General features: G+C 37.7%; 2 protein-coding genes and 1 long non-coding RNA gene across 4 annotated transcripts in view; 2 read left to right on the forward strand and 1 right to left on the reverse strand.

Moving 5' to 3' along the window:
* Window positions 1–289: 289 nt before the first annotated feature.
* LOC101735864 (SWI/SNF-related matrix-associated actin-dependent regulator of chromatin subfamily A containing DEAD/H box 1 homolog) lies at window positions 290–18,195 on the forward strand. Its single transcript, XM_012697970.4, has 15 exons — window positions 290–616; window positions 2,796–3,010; window positions 4,850–5,151; window positions 5,402–5,570; window positions 5,882–6,066; window positions 6,396–6,589; window positions 7,266–7,401; window positions 7,820–7,955; window positions 8,386–8,523; window positions 9,037–9,273; window positions 9,631–9,855; window positions 10,932–11,140; window positions 11,554–11,709; window positions 13,110–13,240; window positions 14,129–18,195. The coding sequence occupies exons 1-15, from the start codon at window positions 493–495 to the stop codon at window positions 14,203–14,205; spliced, it is 2,634 nt and encodes an 877-aa protein (XP_012553424.1). The 5' UTR covers window positions 290–492; the 3' UTR covers window positions 14,206–18,195.
* LOC134199302 (uncharacterized) lies at window positions 9,873–19,303 on the reverse strand. Its single transcript, XR_009973739.1, has 3 exons — window positions 19,231–19,303; window positions 18,399–18,521; window positions 9,873–11,166 (listed from the first exon to the last, which is right to left on the reverse strand). It is a non-coding gene; the product is annotated as an uncharacterized LOC134199302 (long non-coding RNA).
* A 104-nt stretch (window positions 19,304–19,407) lies between these two features.
* LOC101736129 (CBP80/20-dependent translation initiation factor) overlaps window positions 19,408–23,009 on the forward strand; it is a 51,581-nt gene continuing 47,979 nt past the window's right edge. For both annotated transcript variants that reach the window (XM_004923590.3, XM_012697958.2), the window contains exon 1: window positions 19,408–20,110. The gene's annotated coding sequence lies outside the window, so the exon portion shown is untranslated. The remainder of the gene's footprint in view (window positions 20,111–23,009) is intronic.

Raw genomic sequence — 23,009 nt, forward strand, 5'->3', positions numbered from 1 at the left:
CCACCACAGGAAGTTAATTAGAAAAGCGATTTTTTATAAGTTAGCCGCTATTATCATGCATATTCAGAGTTGTTTTGTGAACTTTTAACATTCTACTATTAAACTACAAAAATGGAAGATTTTGCAACGAATATAAAACTAATATTGAGCGTCGAAAGATTTTCCCGGTTTTTTCCCGATTCGCCTCTCAATCCCTAATCGCCCCATTTTAGGTACAGTACGGTAGATCATTAAAGTTGCTGTCAATAGTAAAAAAATATTCTTAAAAATCATTGGTTGAAATTGATTTTGTCAAAATTGACATTGAAAAGTATTGGACTAAACTTTCTAGAGTGCAGACTCGCGGACAAAAATGGCTGAAAGAAATGTTGTTTCGTTAATGTGCTGTGGTAGTGCGATAGAATAGTGTAAAACATTTCGCTACTTTTAATAAAATAACTCTTGTGTTAAATTAAACGACAGTGTCGTATATATACCATTTATAATATAAAAATGTCTGAAAGTAACAGCCCTAGTGTGTTAAGTTATCTAAGACAATACAGGTTTCAGAGAAAACCAAATGAATCCTCAGGCTCCGGTAACCAAGTTACAATTAAGGCTTCTACATCGAGTTCTCGTAAGTATAGTTATTTAGAATCATGTCTTCATGTTTGTACCTTATAGAGCCACGTGCTGGTACCGTAAACCACGAGGAGTTGGATATATTGGTACTCGTATTCAAGGTCAGATTTCTACCGGTCTTCTGTTTTTTTCGCCATTAAAAACGACATTTATTAAAGTTACTGAAGGTTCAAGTCAATTTTGAAATAAAAATGTCTGAAATGTCTTAAGCAGCTGTTTTTAGTTTACATGTTATGGATTCTGTTTCAACACGAGTGACAGTTTGTTCGTTAGAAGTTTAACGCTTCGATCGTTTAGTAATCTTTCATATTACAACGTTCTTAATTAATTTCCAAGCTCTTATCTTTTTATAAGTTTAGTTTTCAGTGTTTTTTGAGAATTAATAATAGAAAAACACTTTGAGAATAAAATGCAGTCATTCTAAATAAAAGACTGGGCATGTTATTAACTTTCTCGTTTTTAATAGCAAACGTTTAACGCAAATTAAACAGAAATGGAAATTGGGCAAAAATACCATAGAACAGGGTAAACTTTTTATTTACTTACTGAATAAAAAATAATTTGAATTCAAAACGATAGACTAAGTAGGGTAGTGAAGTACTATAATACTATATGCATACACAAAATTAAGTTATTGAGACTGAGAAACTTAATATATACTTTAGTTCCATCTCTCGAGAGATTGAACTCTTCAAAATTGGCTTGTAATCATTAACATCTGAAAATTTAGACTTTATTTATGTATGATATCTTCTCTTTTGTAGTCTTATTGACATTGAAGGAAAATATCATTACATTAACACGAATCATACCAACAACTTACTGGTACCTATTTCTACCATAGCAAGTAGATAACGGTATACAACAAGTATTACTCAAAATAAACAAAACAAAAAAATAGTATAATAACTGTAGATTAATTGGTAAGAAAAAGTCATGAAGTCAAATGTGCAGAAGCAGTAAGATGATATGTGCATTTTTAATGCAAAAGTTCAAAAGGGATCATTTGACCCGTTGTGGTATATTTAGTGTTAAGTTTTTTTCCTAAAGTCTCAACATCTGTCACACAAAACAATGATAATTCGATTTTGTTGAGAATTATACAGATCTTGATATTTCTTATATATGAGTCGTCTATTATCAAAGGTGGCAATCTGTGCATTTGGACAAAAAATGTTATTGATATGTCAATACAGATTGATTTGAATATAATCGTCTCCTTCAAAAAATACGGTTCAAAACCTGCATTAAATAAAGGTTAATACTTAACCTGTTATTTATCTAAGATGTCGTTCAGAAGAGTTTTGTGACTGCCAATGGAATACAAAGTCAATAATTCGTTTTTCTGATTTACCAATAATTGTCCAAAAGTCACATTGCCGGCTTTGATAATAGTCGACTCATATATACACTCATAAAATTCTTGATATTTCTTATATATGTACATATAAATTCTTAAATGAATATTAATATAAAATAGATTGGTGGCCTGGAATCTGTGTTAATTCAACAAAAGCCTGTTATTCACATACTCATAAGGCTTACTGTGATATTCTTTTACATTCCTACATTTAACTCGTTCAGTATGAATTGACCATAACTTCACTAACCACCATATGTAATATTTTTATATTCCTCACTACAGTAACTAGGGATTATGTTATTCTCTTCCAAATTTTCCCCTCATGTCTAAAGGTTGTGACCACTTCCATCTGTGACTTTCATCCTCACAATACTATGCCATCTCATCCTGTCCCACACTGTCCTGTACATGGAGAGCATTTTAGACTGAAGAATCATGGGTGGTGCAAATCTGATCTGACCAAACTCAGATTAAGTTGTGCCCCCACAATATTTTTTCAATCACTTTTTTAGTAATTACCAGCTTTCCAAGATTGTCTGTCTCTTTATTGTCATTCATTCCAGAGTATTATAGGAATCACAGATAGCAATCGCAGACAGATGCTAGAAACCACAACAAAAAATATTGGAATCGCGACTGTAACAAAAAAATACATAATTTTATATTTATATTTTATGCTAGGTCATGGTTACTAATACAATTTTTGTTTATCGTCTATAAACTTCATGGATCTGCTTGCATAAATTGTCAATACATAACTAAGAGTCTCAGGTCCATAGGTTAATTATAGACTTTCATGATATCAAAACAGAACCACAAATAATAAGGATGCCAGCTCCAAACCACACTGGCCAACGTCAAAACAATCCTGTTGTGGTCTACAAGAGGATCAGGTTACCAGATTCCGATTCTGACGATCCAGCATCGCCAGCAAAGAAAGCAGCCCTCCAAGTTGAACTTACTCCAGCTATCAAAGAGAGACGCTTTAGGAACATGCTAGAAATGTTTCCAGACATTTCACCATTGGTAAGGATCATCTTTGATAATTCCCTAAACCTTTCTGCCTATACTGGTACAAAACTATATTAAAAGTATATCTGTGCGTTGAAAATAAGAATACTTAAGCTCTTTAAAGATCTATCCCAGTCATAAAATAAAAATTTCTCTTTATTGTCTGGTTGTTGTTTTTGAGATTGTTTACTAGCTTGCTTAATTTATAGACATCTTTAATTCTTCTTCCGTACAAAATTAATAATGTGAATACAATGTGGAAAAATATTTGCATACTCTTTATAGATTAATATATTTACTGACACCAATAATACAGTCTTAAGATTGTTCTAGGATTGTACAGGGTGGCCCATAAGTCCTTTGAAAAGTAAAATTTGAATAAAACGAACAGGGCGCGCGTGAGCGGTGCAGGGGAAGCGGGGGGAGTAACTTCGGTTTCTGGGAATTTAGTCGCGATGGAGCGTTTTACCGGAGCGGACCGTGCGTTTTGTGTGCGCGAGTTTTATAAAAACGACAATTCGGCAACCGTTGCGCGGCGTAAATTTCGAGAACACAAAGGTTTACACAACTTTGACGACACTCCAACTCTTCAAACGATTAAGAACTGGGTTGCTAAGTTCGAGGAGACCGGTTCGACGTTAGATAAACCGCGGTTGGGTCGCCCAAGGACGTCACGTACGGAACAAAACATAGACACAGTGACACAGTCTATTCGCGAAAATCCGACACAGTCAACTCGTAAGCGCGCCAGAGCATTAAACGTATCCAGGACATCGTTACAACGGATTTTGAAGAAAGATTTACATATGCACCCTTACAAAATTCAGTTGGTTCAAGAATTAAAGGAAACTGACGGTATTCAAAGACAAAATTATGCGAATGAAATGTTGAATCGGTTTACTTCCTTCAATAACATAATGTTCTCTGACGAGGCTCATTTCCATCTTAACGGGCATGTTAGTAAACAAAATTGCCGCTATTGGAGCCCCATCAATCCAAAACTTAAGCATCAGAAGCCCTTACATAGTCCGAAAGTGACTGTTTGGGCCGCTATGTCAGCCCATGGTATCCTAGGGCCTTACTTCTTTGAGGATGGCAGAGGGCGCGCAGTTACTGTTACGTCGGAGCGATATGTGGCTATGATCGAAGAGTTTTTCATATCAGAATTGCAAAACTTTTCAGGCTTTAATGCCAGGACGTGGTTTCAACAGGATGGGGCCACTTCTCACACCTGTAACACTGCTATGCCCGTTATCCGTCAACTTTTTCCTGGCAAAGTTATCTCTAAGAGAGGAGACATTTCCTGGCCTCCACGTAGTCCAGATCTGACCCCGATGGATTTTTTTTTGTGGGGCTACCTTAAGGCTAAAGTATACGACACAAACCCGCGGTCAATTGAGGCCCTAAAAGAAAACATCCGCAGAGAAATGACAAGCATTTCAGCAGTGACGTGCCGCGCAGTCATCGACAATTTTAGACGTCGTTTGCAAGAGTGCCGTGATCGCAACGGATTACATTTAGGAGATGTTATTTTCAAAAAATAATTCCCGTTTTTTAAGCTTTTTATGTAAATAAAAATTTAATTCATAATGTAATTAGTTTTATTTTAATAATTTTTTTTTCATATCAAAGGACTTATGGGCCACCCTGTATTAGAGGGCATTAGAAAAATACAAAGCAAAAACAAAAATGGTCTACGTAAAAACCAACTACGTGAACCAAATATGAATATATTTAATATAGTCGCCGGCTCAACTGATCACTGTAATACGGTGCTGTAGCTTAAGTGTCTAAGTAGCAAACCAACGAAGTGATTAAACATTTTAGAGATACCTTCTCTTTTTGTACTTTCAGCTTGTCAAAAACAAATTAGTCAAACATGGCTGGAATGAAGAGCGTTCAAGAGATGAACTCCTGAAATACGACCCTGAGAGTAATGACAAAGGATCCTCATCCACCTTCTTCAGTGCACCATCTCATTCAAAAACTAATGGTAACATGACCATGGTGAGAGTGACTAGTGGTCCCAATAGATTTAATGTTGTTGTGAGGAAGCCAGTGGTGTCAAAGGGCGGCAGAGCCAGAAGAGGCAGCAGTGGTAGCGAAGATGATGACTATGGTGTTAGAAAAGGAAAAGATGATTTAGTTTATGACAGGTGGGTTAATTTTCTATGTTCTTTTTCATCAGAGCAGAATGAGATACAAGTTTACATTGTAATCTCGAAGCATCAACACCAAGAGAGCTGTCAATGTCAATGTTAATAATGTATTATGAATGAAATAAGAGGAAGAAATGTAATTAAAAAAGTTTCTGTAAAGTTAACAAAAAACAAACAGAATACATAAAGAAAAATTCAGAGCCTCTCTCTTTTTGTTTGAGGTAAAAATGAATTGTTTTATTTTCAGTGATGACTCTGACAATGAAGTGACAGACGATTTAATAGGTGACAAAAAGAAGGTATTCGAGTTCCTAAACACAAGTAATATGAATGAACTATCATTGTTGAGTGGATGCTCACAAAAGAAAGCAGAGGCTATAATGGCACTGAGACCATTCAAAGGATGGTTGGATATGGTATGTATAAAAAACTTATCTTCTAATATTCAACACTAAATGTATATTGGTCTACATAGTGTAAAGCAGTCACCGGGGAAATGTTCACCATGGTAGTACCTACTCGTGTGTGCAAATAATATTAATAAAATAATTGTGTTACAAATTACCAATTGTGACAGGTATCTTAACTGGATTTTTGTGTACTACATAAGCATCAACCCTGACAATTTCTGCTCATTATCTGTGTGGTTACCCTCATTACTTTTACCATAAGGATTTGCTCGCTTTCATTGAAAATAAATTAATACAGAAAATCATATTTGAAACAGGTAGAAAAATTTAATAGTAACAAAATGCTGAGCACGGATCTCTTAAACTCCACTCAAGAGCTACTAACAACCAGGAATAACATTCAACGGCTTATGAAGAAGTGTGTTGGTCTGGCGCAGCAGCTCGAGGCGGCTGTAGCTGCTGGCGCTGGACGTCTCAAACAACCCTCGATTTTAGATCCTAGGTAAGTAATCAAATAAAAAAATCAAACCTTAGCCCTCCTCGTCCCCCTCTTCCTCTCAGGAGGCGCCGGAGTCCGACCTAACCTGGTTCGCTGCCCACCCGGACCGGGTATCCGTAAATGGATTCCCCAGGGTTAAAAAAAATAATTGGATTTTCATGAAAGTTAAAAAGCTAAAAATAGCTTTATTCTTGATACTACTAAAGTTTCTCAATTTCAAATAAAAAAATTATTATAATATGTTGAGAAATATAACAAAATGGTAGTTAAGTGTTTTGTCTTGGCTTATAATATATATAGACAATTGTATTGTATACATATTTCTGTTGCAGTTTAAAGCTAGCCCCATACCAGTTGGTGGGACTAAACTGGCTAGCAGTACTCCATAAGCAGGGCGTATCCGGGATCCTGGCAGATGAGATGGGACTTGGCAAGACAGTTCAAGTGATAGCCTTTCTTGCGCATTTGAAAGAGACAGGCCAAGCCAAGGGAACTCATTTGATTGTTGTTCCGGCTTCTACTTTAGGTGAGTTGGACTAGATTATTAATAATTAATTAATTGAAATGTAGTTCAAAAACCCTGTTCGTTTTCCATGTAATACATGAAGGCAATCACAGACCCAAGCTGACAAACTGCTTTCTATGTTACATTTAGTACTATTTACATCAATGTGCCTATTTATATTAACTGTGTGGTATGGGTCAATGCCCCATACATTTTACTGAGTGTACATAATACATATTTTATACATGATTTGTTTTAATTGTTTTACTTTTATTATTAACCAGCTGTACCCGTCTGCTTCGTTGGGCATTTAAAATTAACATTATTATTTCTCACCCCCACAAAGATTCCCATCACTAATGCCCCCGCAACTGATTTAGGGAGTCCAACACTCATAAAAATATTAGCCTATCCATTAAGACATGTATTTTCTACATGGATACCAAGTTTCAAGTCAATCGGATGCATGGTTCATTTATAACTATAAATGAACATCCGTAAAAACCACTAGATTTAAATATTAGTATAGATAGTATATTTTCTTCGGTTTTGGCACGTTACAAATACGTAATTAAAACTGTTTTTACGGTACAATTCGTTTATTATTGTCATTATACTCTTTCCAACGTTACGAATACTTCTGTACCGTTAAAATAGTTATCATTATTATTTAATTGATTTGTAAAATGTTGCTCAGACAACTGGAGCAGCGAGCTGTCCCGCTGGTGCCCGTCGCTGCGCGTGAGCAAGTACTACGGGCACCCGGACGAGCGGCGGCAGCTGAGGATCGAGTACGCGCGCGGGCTGCAGGACGTCGACGTCGTGCTCACCACGTAACTTAACACACACTGCTTATATTATACGGACGGACTCCGACGGAATTCGCGCCCCGTCACGCCACGCCCCGTCACGTCAGGCCCCGCCTCGACACGCCACGCCTCGTCACGTCAGGCCCCGCCTCGACACGCCACGACACGCCCCGCGCCGCACCCAGGGCGGAGTGGACATCGGAGCACAACGTCTCAAATACAATAGATGGGGGAAATCGGGACGCTTTCCAATTCCAACGCAAATTTGTAATATGCGTATTGACAAATAGAAAATGATTATGAAATAATAAAAAAATACGTAGGGACTGTCGATTTGCTTACTTCTTAGTATCGAGTCTATTATTATTAGTACATTCGTAACTCAGTCAGTCAGTGTGATAAAAAAATATGAATGCTGATTAAATGAATTGTTGTGTTTCAGTTACACCATGGTGAACAGCTGCCCCGAAGAGCGGAAGATGTTCAGGATAACTCCGATGCATTACGTCATCTACGACGAAGCGCACATGCTCAAGAACATGTCCACGCAGCGATACGATAATCTCCTTAAAATTAAGGTAAACATAATTTACATTAAATACACAACGTTTTTGTTAGTAAAATACTAATAAAAAGTAGGATTTTTATCAATAAGGTTTAATACACAAATATAACGAAATGAATATGTTGCAGAGTGGCCCATATTCATGTTTTTTGTTTTAATTTTTTTTATTACTTAAGTGGCTGGACGAGCTCACGGACCACCTGATTAGCAACGTCGTCAGGTTTGAGCCCCGTGAGCTCACCTACTTGTTAAGGTTATGCTGAAATGGTCTCACCCATCCGACCATCAGACCATCAACATTCGTAGGGAAAAAAAACTCACAAGAATTCGGTTGAAGGTTTCTGATATATAGGGTTGACGCACGTTTCGCTTTAAAAAATGCAAAAGCTTTTATAACGAAGTTGCTATTTTCGAAGCAATAAGGTTGAATTTTGGATCCACAGTCTAAACACCGTCTCCTGCTGACCGGGACTCCGCTGCAGAACAACCTGATCGAGCTGATGTCGCTGCTGTGCTTCGTGATGCCGCACATGTTCTCCGGGAAGACCGACGACCTGAAGAGCTTGTTCCAGAAGAATACCGTAAGTTCAACAACATCTTTCGAAGTCGTCGTGGCCTAAAGGATAAGACGTCCGGTGCATTCGTGTTGAGCAATGCCCAGTGTTCGAATCTCAGGCGGGTACCAATTTTTCTAATGAAATACGTCGTACTCAACAAATGTTCACGATTGACTTTCATGGTGAAGGAATAACATCTAATTACTGGTAGGACCTCTTGTGAGTCCGCGCGGGTAGGTACCACCGCCTTTACCTATTTCTGCCGTGAAGCAGTAATGCGTTTCGGTCTGAAGGGCGGGGCAGCCGTTGTAACTATACTGAGACCTTAGAACTTATATCTTAAGGTGGGTGGCGCATTTACGTTGTAGATGTCTATGGGCTTCAGTAACCACTTAACACCAGGTGGGCTGTGAGTTTTAAGTTTATTTCATACAAAAGTTTAGGTCTTTTATTTATCGATTGAGGCACTACGAAGTCTGCCGGGTCGGCTAGTAATAATATATAACCACCATAAATAATATTTCGATTTGCATTCAGAAATCGAAGACAAAGAAGACGGACGGCGCGAAAGAGGACGACGAGCCGGCCTTCGAGCAGAGCCAGATAACGCAGGCGAAGCGGATAATGAAGCCGTTCGTGCTGCGGCGGCTGAAGCGGGACGTGCTGCAGGACCTGCCCGACAAGACCAACCACACGCAGCTGTGCGCCATGTCCGCCGCGCAGGGACGCCTCTACAAGGAGCTCATCAGCGGGTTCGCCGACAAGGACGGAGCGGTTAGATACTGTTTTAGTTCTTAGGTGGATGGATTAGAGTTCACCCGGTGTTAAGTAGTTACAGGAGCCCATAGACATCTACAATGCAAATGCCGCCCCCCACCTTGAGATATAAGTTCTAATGTCTCAGTATAGCTACAAAGGCCACCCCACCCTTCAAACCGAAACGCATTACTGCTTCACAGCAGAAATAGGCAGGGTGGTGGTAGCATTCCAGTTCGGACTCTCATTACCTCCGACCAGTAAAAAATAACAACAAATCTAATATACAACAGTGCTGTAACTTCGATTACCTCACATATTCGTGGTCGCGTTCGAACTCGACAGTACTTTACCGTCAATGTATAACGCCTTCAGATCCACGCCACGACAGAGCAGAGCGGCATGGCCATGATGATGGACATGCGGAAGCTGTCGAACCACCCGCTCCTGCTGCGCTACCACTACCAGGAGGCGCAGTTGAAGAAGATAGCGGCGCGTCTCGTCAAGGAGCCGAGCTATAAAGAGAAGAACGAACACTACGCCTTCCAAGATCTCCTGTGTCTGTCCGACTTCCAGATACACCAGTTGGCTTTGCAGTATGTAAGTGAATGTTTGTCACTTTTTTTTTATTGCTTCGAAGAGTGGACGATCTCACAGCCCACCTGGTTCTATGTGGTTACTGAAGCCCATAGACATCTACAACGTAAATGCGCCACTCACCTTGAGATATAAATTCTAAGGTCTCAAGTATAGTTAAACGGTTGCCCCACCCTTCAAACCGAAACGCATTACTGCTTAACGGCAGAAATAAGCAGGGCGGTGGTACCTACCCGCGCGGACTCACAAGAGGTCCTACCACCAGTAATTAAGATCAGTGGTCTGATTCCCCCCTTCAAATAGGCAAGACATCACCGTCCGGTCTATTGTCTGGGTATGGATATGCTGCTCAGCTCTGTTGGAAGGGCCACGTGTCTATATATTAGTAGACCATTAACATGTTAATAGCTACCGTTGAATTGAATCTACCCGCATATACTGACCTATCTTTAAGTTCTTTCGCGCGTCAATTTGTATACGTACATATATTGAATGCCCACCAATTAATGTATGTAAATAAAAAATTAATAAAAAAAGACATATATGAAAACCGAGTAAAATTTTTTTAACCGAATCAATCAAAAGTTTTGCGGTGAAATTTATTTTGAAAATTCCATCATATATACATACATACATACATTAATATAGACACAGGACTAGCTGACAAAAGCATATCTATACATATCAATAAAGTTGGAGTGTCTGTTTGTAATATTGAAATAACTTTTTACTACATGCATATGAACATATATACGGTACATACACTAAAATATATTTTTTTACAATGTTTGTCTGTCTGTTTGTTCCGGCTAATCTCTGGAACGGCTGGACCGATTTTGACGGGACTTTCACTGATAGGTATCTGATCATATAATCAACTTAGGCTACTTTTTTTAGACTAGCTTCGCCCCGCGGCGTCAACCGCGGTAAATAAATAAATCCCGTCAAAGTTGACATAGTGCTACCGACATTTAGGAAAAGAGCGAACTCCGAATTTCGCCACTGTCACTGTCACTGTCACTAGCCCGATTCACTGTCACTGTCACTAGTCCGATACTAACTGCTGCCGCGTCTCCCAGTGCAAACAGCACACGATACCGGAGTCGCTGATCCTGGACTCTGGAAAGTTCCAAAAGCTGGACGAGATGCTGCCGAAGCTGAAGGCGGGCGGCCACCGGGTGCTCATCTTCAGTCAGTTCACGATGATGCTGGACATCCTCGAGCCCTACCTCACCATCAGGAGGTATCAGTATCTGCGCCTGGACGGTAGCACCGCCGTTACGGAGAGGTACGTATTAATACTTCTATTCCAAACTAAAAAAATTAATTTATTTATTTATTTATATCTCTTCACCAATAAAGATGATGATGGTGGTAGGACCTCTTGTGAGTCCGCACGGGTAGGTACCACCGCCCTGCCTATTTCTGCCGTGAAGCAGTAATGCGTTTCGGTTTGAAGGGTGTGGCAGCCGCTGTAACTATATTTGAGACCTTAGAACTTACAATAAGAAAAGACATGGCTTCGGCCTTACGATCAAGAACAATGAAGACGTGGCTTCGGCCTTTAAAACTACCAAAAAAATTTCCAATTATTACCAAAAACAAGACCTGGCTGTATGGACTAAAGTCCTTTGCCTTTCCCATTAGGGATAAATTAATATCATCATCATCATCATCATGAACCTTATTGTTTATTTTCAGACAAGACCTAATAGACCAGTACAACAACGAGAACATATTCGTGTTCCTGCTGTCGACGAAGGCGGGCGGGCTCGGCATCAACCTCACCGCGGCCGACACCGTCATCATCCACGACATCGACTTCAACCCATACAACGACAAGCAGGCGGAAGACAGGTGTGACTTTTTTTATTGCTTAGGTGGGTGGACTAGCTCACAGCCCACCTGGTGTTAAGTGGTTACTGGAGCCCATAGACATCTACGACGTAAATGCGCCACCCATCTTGAGATATAAGTTCTAAGGTCTCAAGTATAGTTATAACGGCTGCCCCACCCTTCAAACCGAAACGCATTACTGCTTCACGGCAGAAATAGGCGGGGTGGTGGTATCTACCCGCGCGAACTCACAAGAGGCCCTACCACCAGTAATTAACAGCAGGTGGGCTATGAGCTCGTTCACCCATCTAAGCAATAAAAAAAATTTAGGACAGCCGTTGTACTGCCAGGTCTTCAGTATGTGCTCAGTGCTTATTGCGAGTTTTTTAACGTTCTCGATCGCGTAAAAGTTAACTCTAATTTGTATGTACTTGGAACAAGTTCACTACGTTTGCCGCTGGGGGCGCTATTCCAACTAGAGGCTGACGGTATTCGTGTTGTGATGTCTAAGAGCTCTACACCATGTGTGCCGTTTATGTCATTCACGGATTTAAACAAAAAAACAACTCCGAGATTAGCCACGTATGACGTCATTGTGTTAAATATGTTGAGCATAATAAATAATTGCATTACAAAAATAGTGACTACGTTTAGATTGTTTTGTGTATTGTCTGTCGTACAGTGTACTTAGTGCAAGTTTTTAACGTTCTCGATAGCGTAAAAGTTAACTCAAATTTGTATGGAGTTGGAACAGCGCCTCTAGCGGCAAACGAAGGGAAGCTGTTTCAACTCCATACAATTAAAAAACTCGCATTAGGCGCACATGGTGGTACAGACTAACGACTAATGTTTTTTAATCGCGTACCCTAGTTTGAGAACCACTGAAACTCGATGAAGTATTGAAGGAGACCTCACGTTTCTGGAATGCAGGGACCTCTGGACGCGCCTGTTAATATCAATTGAGAGAATTGTTCACGATTGTACAGTACCCGATGATAGATATTTCACATCGACCTTCGGAAATAGAGAAACAATTGACTCGTATAGCGTTGTCTCTGTCGCACGACTGACGATCGTCACGTGGCGTGCGACACAGAGAACTTAAGTCGATACTTCGTTTTTTTTACTTCGTTAAATTTTTCATTTTTTATTTTATTTTATTTTTATTTTTAATTAACCAATTTGGAGGCCCGCTCGCTAATTACATTATTACGGGTTTGCCGATATATCATTTAGACTTAGACTATCATTTAGATTTTGCAACCCAGACCAGACTTAGGTACTATTTGTACGATTTAGTTAATAATATGTAATGTACCGTAATGATTGTGACTTTTTTGTCACATAAAAAAGAGACAACGCTATATGAAGTCGATATTAGCGTCGCAGTCCCGAGTAACGAATTCCGGTTCCTTTGACAGGTGTCATAGACTGGGCCAGACCCGGCCGGTGACAATATACCGGCTGATCAGCGCCGGAACCATCGAGGAGGGAATATATCAGGTCGCGCAGGAGAAACTTAATCTAGAGAAACACGTCACCGGAGAAGATGGTGAGTAGATTATTTATTTATTTATAACTTATATGAGTGGACGAGCTCATAGCCCACCTGGTGTTAAGTGGAGCCCATAGACATCTACAACGTAAATTCGTAAATTAGTATATATTTCAAACAGATTCGAGTGTAGTAATTACAATTAGAGAAGTAATTAAGTCTCTGTAATTAAAAGGTACGTTTTATTTAGTATTACAACGATTCGATGTTCTCAATTGAACCTCTATTAAGTTTACTTCATTCAAAAGAAGTTTTTTTGTTATGTTTTTTTTTTACATAATTTAAAATTTCGCTTAAACCAAAATAACCTTTCACCTCTCGATATGTATAATATAGATATACATATTCATACTAATATTACAAATATGAAGGTGTGTTTATTTCATTGACATTTTTTTTTTTAAGTAATAGTTAGGTCAGGAGAGTGAGCATAATGTATCTTATATCTTAAAAAAATCTTTTTTTTTTTTAATCAAAAAATACACGGCGGTTAATTCATTTTCTAAAGACATCGTTTTTGGTGATACAACCGTTTATTGTACTTTTTTGTAGTTATTATTTTAAAATTTTGATTATTATGGTTTACGATAAAGCATACACTCTCTCTCTTCCCCCTCGCGCTGCCCTTTCTCTCCCCTACCCTCTCCCTTCTTCTCCCCTCTCTATTCCCTATCCTCCCCTACCCCTCCCCTCCCCTCTCTCCACTCTCTCTCATCCCCACGCGAATTACGCTGGCATTCTCTCTAGCGCACGCAGCATAAAAGCCAATATACCTATGTATGTATACTGGCTTTTATGCTGTTGTATTCAAAGCAGTTCCATTACCGTTTTTTTTATACTCGATTATGTCGGGCGATTTAATATAATCTTAATACGTTTTCACAGAGAACGAACCGACGGAGCAGAAGAACGTCGTCCGGCTGCTGTCCGCCGCGCTGGGCCTCACCTCGCCCAACAAATGAACAGACAACCTCACCGAATAAATGTGATCGTACATAGTTTACAGACGTAGTGACGAACGTAACGAGAGAAGATACTATATGAATGTCGCGTGTATCATATTATCTATACTTAATATTATAAAGCTGTGTTTGTTTGTTTGTTTGAATGCGCTAATCTCAGGAACTAGTGGTCCAATTTGAAAAATTCAGTGTTAAATAGCCCATGTATCGAGGAAGGCTATAGGCTATATAACATCACGCTAAGACCAATACAAGCGGAGTACCAATAAAGAATACTTCAAAATCGTTTTTTTTCCCTTTCGAGAGCTTTCGCTGCGTGCGCTGCTAAAATAATTTATGACAGAATTGTTCCCTTTTAAAAGATCTAAAAAAAGTCCGCGACAGCACATGTCTATATGTTAAGGTTGGCTCACTATAAAGTTTTTTATGCTAATGCAAATTTGTTCTAAAATAAAGCATTATTTGTGAACTATTCCACGCCGACGAAGTCGCGGGTAAAAGCTAGTAATATTATAAAGCTGAAGAGATTGTTTGTTTGAACGCGCTGATCTCAGGAATTACTGGTCCGATTTGAATAATTATTTCAGTGTTAGATAGCCCATTTATTGACTATGTAACATCACGCTAAGATCAATACGAGCGGAGCACTAATAACCTTCCCTTTTAAAGTCGGTTAAAAAGCGTGATTTCGATACCTTAAATAGCCCCTTAATATTCTATTATTCAAAAATATTTGCACCTTCTACGTAAATGAGGTCGCGGGTAAAATTTGGCGTTATGCTTAAGTAATTATTCCACGTGGACAAAGTCGCGAATAAAAGCTAGTATATTCAAATTAAAAAAATCTTAAGATCGACGTATCCGTGGTTCATTTAACATGTACACGTGTGTTGTGATGTTAATTTTCAATAGACTTGTACAAATTATTCATATGGTTAAATGTGGTATTATTCATGGTGGCTATTACAAATCGCTAAATAAAATTTAATAATCACAATAATATTATTTCACGTCTAGTTTTATACGCTAATAGGAATGTATGATATCATATTGAGGGGTGAAAGGATATTTATCTTTGTAATTAAAGGTGCGTTTTATTTGGTATCAGCATCAACAACAGTTCGATGTTTTTAATTGAACTTCGATTAAGCTTACTCCATTCAAATAGCTGAAGTTTTTTTTTCTTTCCTAAATTTAAACTTTAAATGGCTCCGCTCTGAAGTTGCAAATATGTCGCTTAAACTACATAACTATTCACTTCTCGATATGTGGTTGATCGTTGTGTAACAGCCCGTATATTTTGACCCCAAATGACGTCACGCTTGATGAAGTTTCCCCGATAATTATGAATTCCTAGTACATTGACGCTTTGCTTTCGTAACTTTGAGTACGCAATGTAACGCGTCATAGCTCCCGACGTGTATGTGTGTAAGCTACTATTGATCATACCCACAAACATGTAGTTGACATTCAGCAAGACACGGGCTCTGTCTAATTATGAAGCTTTGTATTAATGGAATCGTTTTTTGGTCAAGTTTGATTTATTGGTTGGTAATGTTGGCCACAATACCTCGTGATCGAGTTTCCCATACGCTATTAATAAACTATTCGAATATTCATTTACTAAATTCTCGATTTTTATAATGAATGCCATCATTTATATTATGTTTATGGGTTTATTTAACTACCGGCAGCAACAGAAAAAATATATAAGAATATGCCCAAAACACCTTTTATCCCATTGCATTGGGACGGAATTACTGAATCTCATCGAGTCCCAGCTGACTCCATGGCATGAAGCCTGCATCAGCGCTGCAAATGCATTGCATCACCTCATAGGGTTGACGGACTTAACCAAAAATTTGCACCTACCCGCGCGGAATTACAGCGTGAAATTATCAGTGATTATCTAAAACTAGTTTCTCTATCTAGAGCTAGATCAACTATTAAGGATAAGATCTTCTCTCGTTACGTGTCTATAAGAACTACAAAGTTGAAGAAATTCTACAAGACGCGTTTAAATCCAATATTTGACCAAATGTTTGTATGTGTTGTATTTAAGTTTTTTTTTTTTTTTAAGTAGGTGATTGTTCCCAAACATTCGTATTTCATTTCGTCACGGTTTGAGAAGCACTGCGATATTTATATTTAAATTGCGATTAGTATTTATCTTATGAACGTATATCGTCTTCTCGCATTAAAACTGTATAATCTCATAACGTACTAATTTTACAGGAGAGTGTTTTAAAGGTTTAACATGTGATATTTTTAATATTAATCATCTTTGCAACGTTTATTTTTTATTTTTTAACCAGTTAAATTATCTGTCTTTTAAAGTAAGATAAAATTATGTATTAATTTTGTTAATAGTAGTCAAAACATAGATAAACTAAAAATAAAAAATAATAAAACTAAACTACGCTCTTTTGACAGTGTTTATTAGAAAAATACTGGTGATAGGTACCACAAATATGTTTACGCATGTTAACTCAATTTCGAATATTTTTGGAAATTGTACACTTTTAATGCGAAAAGGCGATATATATTATTATTATATATCGGACGTAATTAAATGTTTAAATGAAGCGTAAATACGTACACGTGTTGTCTGCATACAGCACTGTAATGTTGCTATTACATTTTTATTATGTAGCTGAGAATATATATTTTTTATTCATAGAAAGAATTTTAATATTTTATGACCAATATTCTTTTGTTTAGAAATATATCTAGATACGTGCACGTACGTGAATGTAAACATTTAATTACGTCCTTTATTAAAAAGAAAAACAATGAGATGATGCGATTGTTCTTAATTGTGTTCTAATTGCTCGTTTAACTGGTCTAATTAAGATTCCGGATTAGTTTTCGTAAGATTATATAATTATAGTGAGTGGTACTGTCATCGTGAATGTTACAAAATAATAAACGGTTGACGCATATAAAGAAAAGTATCGAATGATAAATTGTAACATAATTATTTATAAAATGAATTTTAGTGTCGTACTTTGCGTTTTTTATAATGGCAACATTAAAGTATGTTACGAACGTAAAAGGTTGCCAGACGAGATTAACTATTCCTCAATTAGTAGAATTTATTTGGTTTTGTGAGTTCGTAATTATAGTATTAAAACTCGACATCGCAGTGCAGTATTCGGATAATGGACAAGTATCGCTTACTTTCCATACGTTCGTAGCCTGTTAGAAATGTTATAACACTGTTAATGTCATAGAAGACGATATAGAGAAAGTTAAATCTACCCCGAAAAAATGTAATGTATAATATTTCTTACAAAGTATACGTCAGCAAGAATTAGTATGATAATAAAAATCAATTACCGAATTTGTAACAGATAAGTATAAAAGTTGCCTCAATCGAAATGTTTTTGAATGTCGCATTGGTGGGTCATGTGTAGTACGGACTGGAGGTCACCTTTGCTGGGAACCGAAGAATCCAGGCCATTCAAGGTAAGTGTCTATTTATTAAAAAGCACAGTAACTGTCCATAAATAACTTACATCTAAACATCGAAAGATCTAAAAATGTTGTACCTTGTCTAATTATGTAAAATTAATATACATAAAGATTACAGTCGGTCCGTGTGTTTGAGTAAACTCATCCATAGGAATCGTTAAATATATTTTCTTACTAATTGGTTAAAGTGGTCTCTGGAAATTTGTACATTTTAGACGCCTCAATGGTTTTAAGGGAGAAACGCAAAGGAGTCTAAAAACTACCACAAAAATTATAAATGGAATCTTAAAAACTACCATAAAAATTATAAACCCGTGAGGATCAATGTTTAATAAAGAACGTTTATTAAATGTAACCAATTTTTGTTAATTATTTATATTTTTTCTTTTATAAGTAGGCCATTTTTAGTTCTTTTTTTTTAGTTTAGTAACATTCCTCATTTGAATAGATTATATTGTATTTTATACGAAAAACTTGTGTAGTAGTTTCGTGACCGCAATAAACTATTATTTTCTACTTTGTTTTCTTTTTAAATCTCATTCCGTAGTTAATTATCCATGTTTTTTTATTTAATTATTAGCGTAATTATGGACAAGGCTAGAACACGGAATTGATGTTGAGACAGTCCACTAAGGTATTCCGTGAAGCATACAAGAATTCCGGAATTACTGCTCACCTGCTTTTAATTGGTTACCGGAGTAGATCACGGAACCTCTCACCTTGAAATATGCAGTCGAAGTCCATATATAAGGATCATCCCATCTTCCAACCCAGAAGACATGGCGGCTAACGCGTGTCGTCGCATCGTACAATAAATAGGCAAGAATGAAGAACATAGGTAGCTGTAACCACAATCATGTGTGTAAATAATAAAGAAAATTGCGTTTGAAAAGTCGAAAAACATGACCCCGTTATCAGATCCGTCATCAAATGTCAAAAAGTGTGCGGAACTCGTTAAACCAAACAAAAGGATCTCGCAGTTGAAGAATTACAATATCCACCTGCTCGATTCATCATTAAACCCCCCTCTAAGAGTGCCTAATTAATGTACATTTATTGTATTGTTTTTTTTCTTTTTCTTTTTTCTATTCGCTGTTAGCCTAGTTCCAGTTACGCCCGGACGGGATCGTGTATACATAGTGTATTGTACATATAATTGTACTTGTCACTTGTTATGCCTACGAAATGAGTCCGAATCCCTAGGAGTATACAAGGAGCCAAGGCTCCACCTTTGCGTGGTCGTATCAGGCTTTAGTAATAAAATTGAACTGCTATAAAAATTGTGACGCTTGTAACTTAACCTAAATGGCTAATCTCGGAGGGATAATGCCTGACAAAGAGTAAAAGGCTGAGACAATGCAGTAAGTATTGTGTAATTGCGATTCGTTCGAACGTGATCTTTAGTAATATCCAAAACTATTGATGGAAGATCCTTCGAACTACTTATCTGGCAACAGAAACATGCAGGATATTATGACCAACAAGAGATCTTTATTGAATTAACCTTCGCGAACAAATATTGTATAAAATTATAGGTTTCCTTTCACTAACGTGACTGCCTTCGTCTACGATGTGGGTGGATGTTGGATTAACACGTCCTTAACACTTGTCAGGAATTTGAGGCTGTTCAAACTAGTGTTGCCAATGCGAATTACGTCATGTAGGTATTGCTATTCTATTGAGTGGGCAATGCAACTTCGGCACGGTTAAAACATTGATGAATGCTATTTATTCTTTCACTGTCTTATGTTATTGCAATTCTGGTTTAGTTTTATCTGTAACACGTAGAAAATTTCGAGCGCGCAGTCTTGTTTAAAGCAATAATATTTCAGCACAGCTCAAACGCCAAAAATATACACTGCACTCGAATTTTAAAGGCAAATAAATGTGAACGTGAAAGTACTTTAGCTTTACCAGTTTTACAAAAAAGAAACTACTACTTATAACATCAGTGCTAGTCTGCTACTCTTCGGACAATGGTTACCAAAGCGGCACTATGTAGAGCGAACAAACATTGATTCAATGCTTGAGTAGTTCAGCGACTGCGTTAGCGTCGTTTTCCAACTACGCTCTGTGTGTTGCACTCGTTATCCAACCACAGCACAGTCTCGACACTGAGATACTTTGCAATCTTAAAATGATCTACACGTGTTAATGTTGTCGTAGGAAATACAGTTTTAAATGAACTACACGATTGATGGCTTAAACTAAGGTTTATAGTTTAAAGAAGGACACTGTGATAATGAGAGTTTTAACTCGGAGACGGTTAATGTGAGCGCGCGTCGCTTCGTCAGTCGGCAAACCGCCCGGGCGGGCGCCACACGACCGGAATCTGCGCGAGCGACGAGCGGTGCCAACGAATATAAATTTCAGTGAAATAAAACACGCATCCGCGTACCGCTGTAACGTAAAATGCGAGCGCAAGATTCTGGTGAGTATTACCCATCAGCTAATTTATCTTAATCACCGTAAATGCGACGCACTGAAAATTATATATCCGAAACACCTAAATATAGTTACTGTATTTTCGGATGCTGCAACGTCTCTAATTCACGCCGCGCTTGCTGGTTTCACGTGAAAATGTCTATGTTTTGACACGCGATGACTCAAATACACGAACGCGGATGAGAGCCGAAATGCTCTAAGCTGTGAAATGAAAGTGCACGTTGCACATTATGCCGCCGTTTAAGGCACGAAGCGAAATTTTCTAACAGATAATTAGTTGGCGCGATAAAAAATAGATTTCTTGTACTGCATACCGGAGCTCCCAACGGGCCAGTGGCGGCGGTGTCCTACATACCATTATTCCGCACCAAAGATCAATGCCTGGCTACAGTGGGTAATAATCATAATCGTAATGTATTATTTGAATATCGGCAAGTAAAAAAAATCTACATCTATTCGAGAGATTTCATTATTTTAACCGCTAAAGTACTATACAAAATTTTAACACAACAATAATTTCATTGAAAGATAGAAAGACCGCACCCGCGCTATATTTAGTGTACAACTACAAACTTATAAAAACAAAAATCGTAAATTGTATTTTTAACATCTTCCGCCCGCGGACGCTAACAAACATCCTTCAGTTATTTACTCGTGTTAAATATTGAACTGCTGTTGATTGTAACCTAGTGAACTGACATTATAATTGGAATAATTTATCCAATAGAAGGCCGGCATTGAAATTACTTTACATTTTAGTTATTTGTTGCTGTACATACATATTATTTCCTCCATTTTATTTGAAAGTATATTAAATTGGTTCATTTGCACTCTTAAGCATTTTTGACTCTATTATTCATCGCAAGCTCTGAATCCGAAATGACTCAAATACGTTATTGTATCGCGATTGGTCTAATCTGATTAAATAAAACTCAAAACAAATTTCAAGATATGTAGCAACATTTTAGGACGCTTAATTTTAGTTAACGACGGGGCAACCAAAAAGGCTTATCTTAATAAATATAATTCTTCTGTGAGTTAAAGGGCTGGACCGATTTTGATTAAAAAAAAGTTGGTGTGTTCAAGTCGAGAATAGTTGAGATTCACATTTCGCTCCACTGGAAAATGTTTTATCAATTATTATTTTTATAAAAACTTTCGGATTTGAGACGTGTACAGGACAACGTCTGTAGGGTTCGTTCGTGCATACATATGTATACAGGGTATCCCAGAAAGAATGGATAATCCTGGTGGATGGAGCTATTCGGGACACAAAAAATAAAAAAACGAATCTCAGGTACCCAACCAACCTCTCCAAATTACGTATTTTAAAAAAAAGTTGATATTTTCCATACTGCTGGGCGTTTCTGGAATATACAACAGTTACAAATAAATGAAATCCATAGGCTTTTTGGTGTTATCATATTCTACATGGACTATACTAAGGAATATGCACGAAATTGTATGAGTAGCTAGTGTAATTTTTTATAAAAGCTAATCCGAACTTAAATTTTAATCATGAAATTGGGTATTTTTTCTTTATTTTTAATTTGGGTACTACCTAAGAAATATTTTTTTATTTTTTATTTTGAGTCCCCAATAGCTCTACTATGAGGTGTTTCAGGATTATCCATTCTTTCTGGGACACCCTGTGTATGTAATAGCTAAATGAGGATCTTCAATTGAGTGGACAATTTTGTTCGGAAACTTTTTTTTTTATTGCCTTTGTAGGCAGACGAGCATACGGCCTACCTGATGGTGAGTGGTTACCGTCGCCCATGGACTTCAGCAATGCCAGGGGCAGAGCCAAGCCGCTGCCTACCGCGAAGACTAATTGTCCCTATACTTATAGTTTTTCGACATTCTTGATTGCATGATTTTCTTTTAAATTATTGTTGTGTAATTGCGATTCAAATTTTTTTCCTATTCACGGTACAGTATAATGTTAAAATAACGACCTTTTTATTTATTTTTAAAACTAGCGACCCGCCCTCGCTTCGCTTCGGAAAGATTAAAACACACATAAAACCAAAAAAAAAAAAAATTTTTAAAAAAGTAGCCTATGTTCATCAGGGACAATATCGGCTTCTAATGGAAAAAGAATTTTTCAAATCGGTCCAGTAGTTTCGGAGCCTATTCGAAACAAACAAACAAACAAATCTTTCCTCTTTATAATATTAGTATAGATAAACGATACTATTTCTTATGAAGGCCATAATAGACGAACGAACCCAAGACTCGCAAGGGCTTAGGTAATTAATTATAGAAGCATTTTAGCAATTATACTCATACCAGCCAATGGCGCTATCCACTTTGAATATCAAGTACATTAGAACAACGGTCATCTTAAACCCGACGTCACGCCTGCAGCAGATATAGGCAAGACTTGCTCGTGGAATTAGAGGGTGCTGTTGAGGATGATGGTAGAAAAATAACATGATCATACCACTATACCATGAGGTCTCACTGAAGCTGGGGTGTATATTGAGCCTTTCCTATTAACAACTTCCTGCCTATTCATTGATTTTCTCAATAAAAACTGCATCTACTTTTGTAACTATCGTCGACGTCGCCCAAAACACGTCATTACGAATACTCCCGGACCATTAGCGGTGCTTTTAGGTACCACAAGCACTGGTCACTGTCCTCGTCGAACCCGTCGCTTGCGACGAAGGGCTCGACGAGCGAATCAACCCATAGAAACAGCCCACTGAGTTTCTCGCCGGATCTTCTCAGTGGATCGCGTTTCAGATCCTGTGGTAGATTCTGGTGGCTAATAACACTTCCGGACACCTACACGTTAAGGCGAAGTTGAAATAGCCTCTCAAGGCTATTAGCCTAGGTAGGAAAAAAAGTAATTATTTTAAACAGCATTTAATAATCTT

Source organism: Bombyx mori, chromosome 8 (genome assembly GCF_030269925.1).
Source record: "Bombyx mori chromosome 8, ASM3026992v2".
Classification (NCBI taxonomy): domain Eukaryota; kingdom Metazoa; phylum Arthropoda; class Insecta; order Lepidoptera; family Bombycidae; genus Bombyx; species Bombyx mori.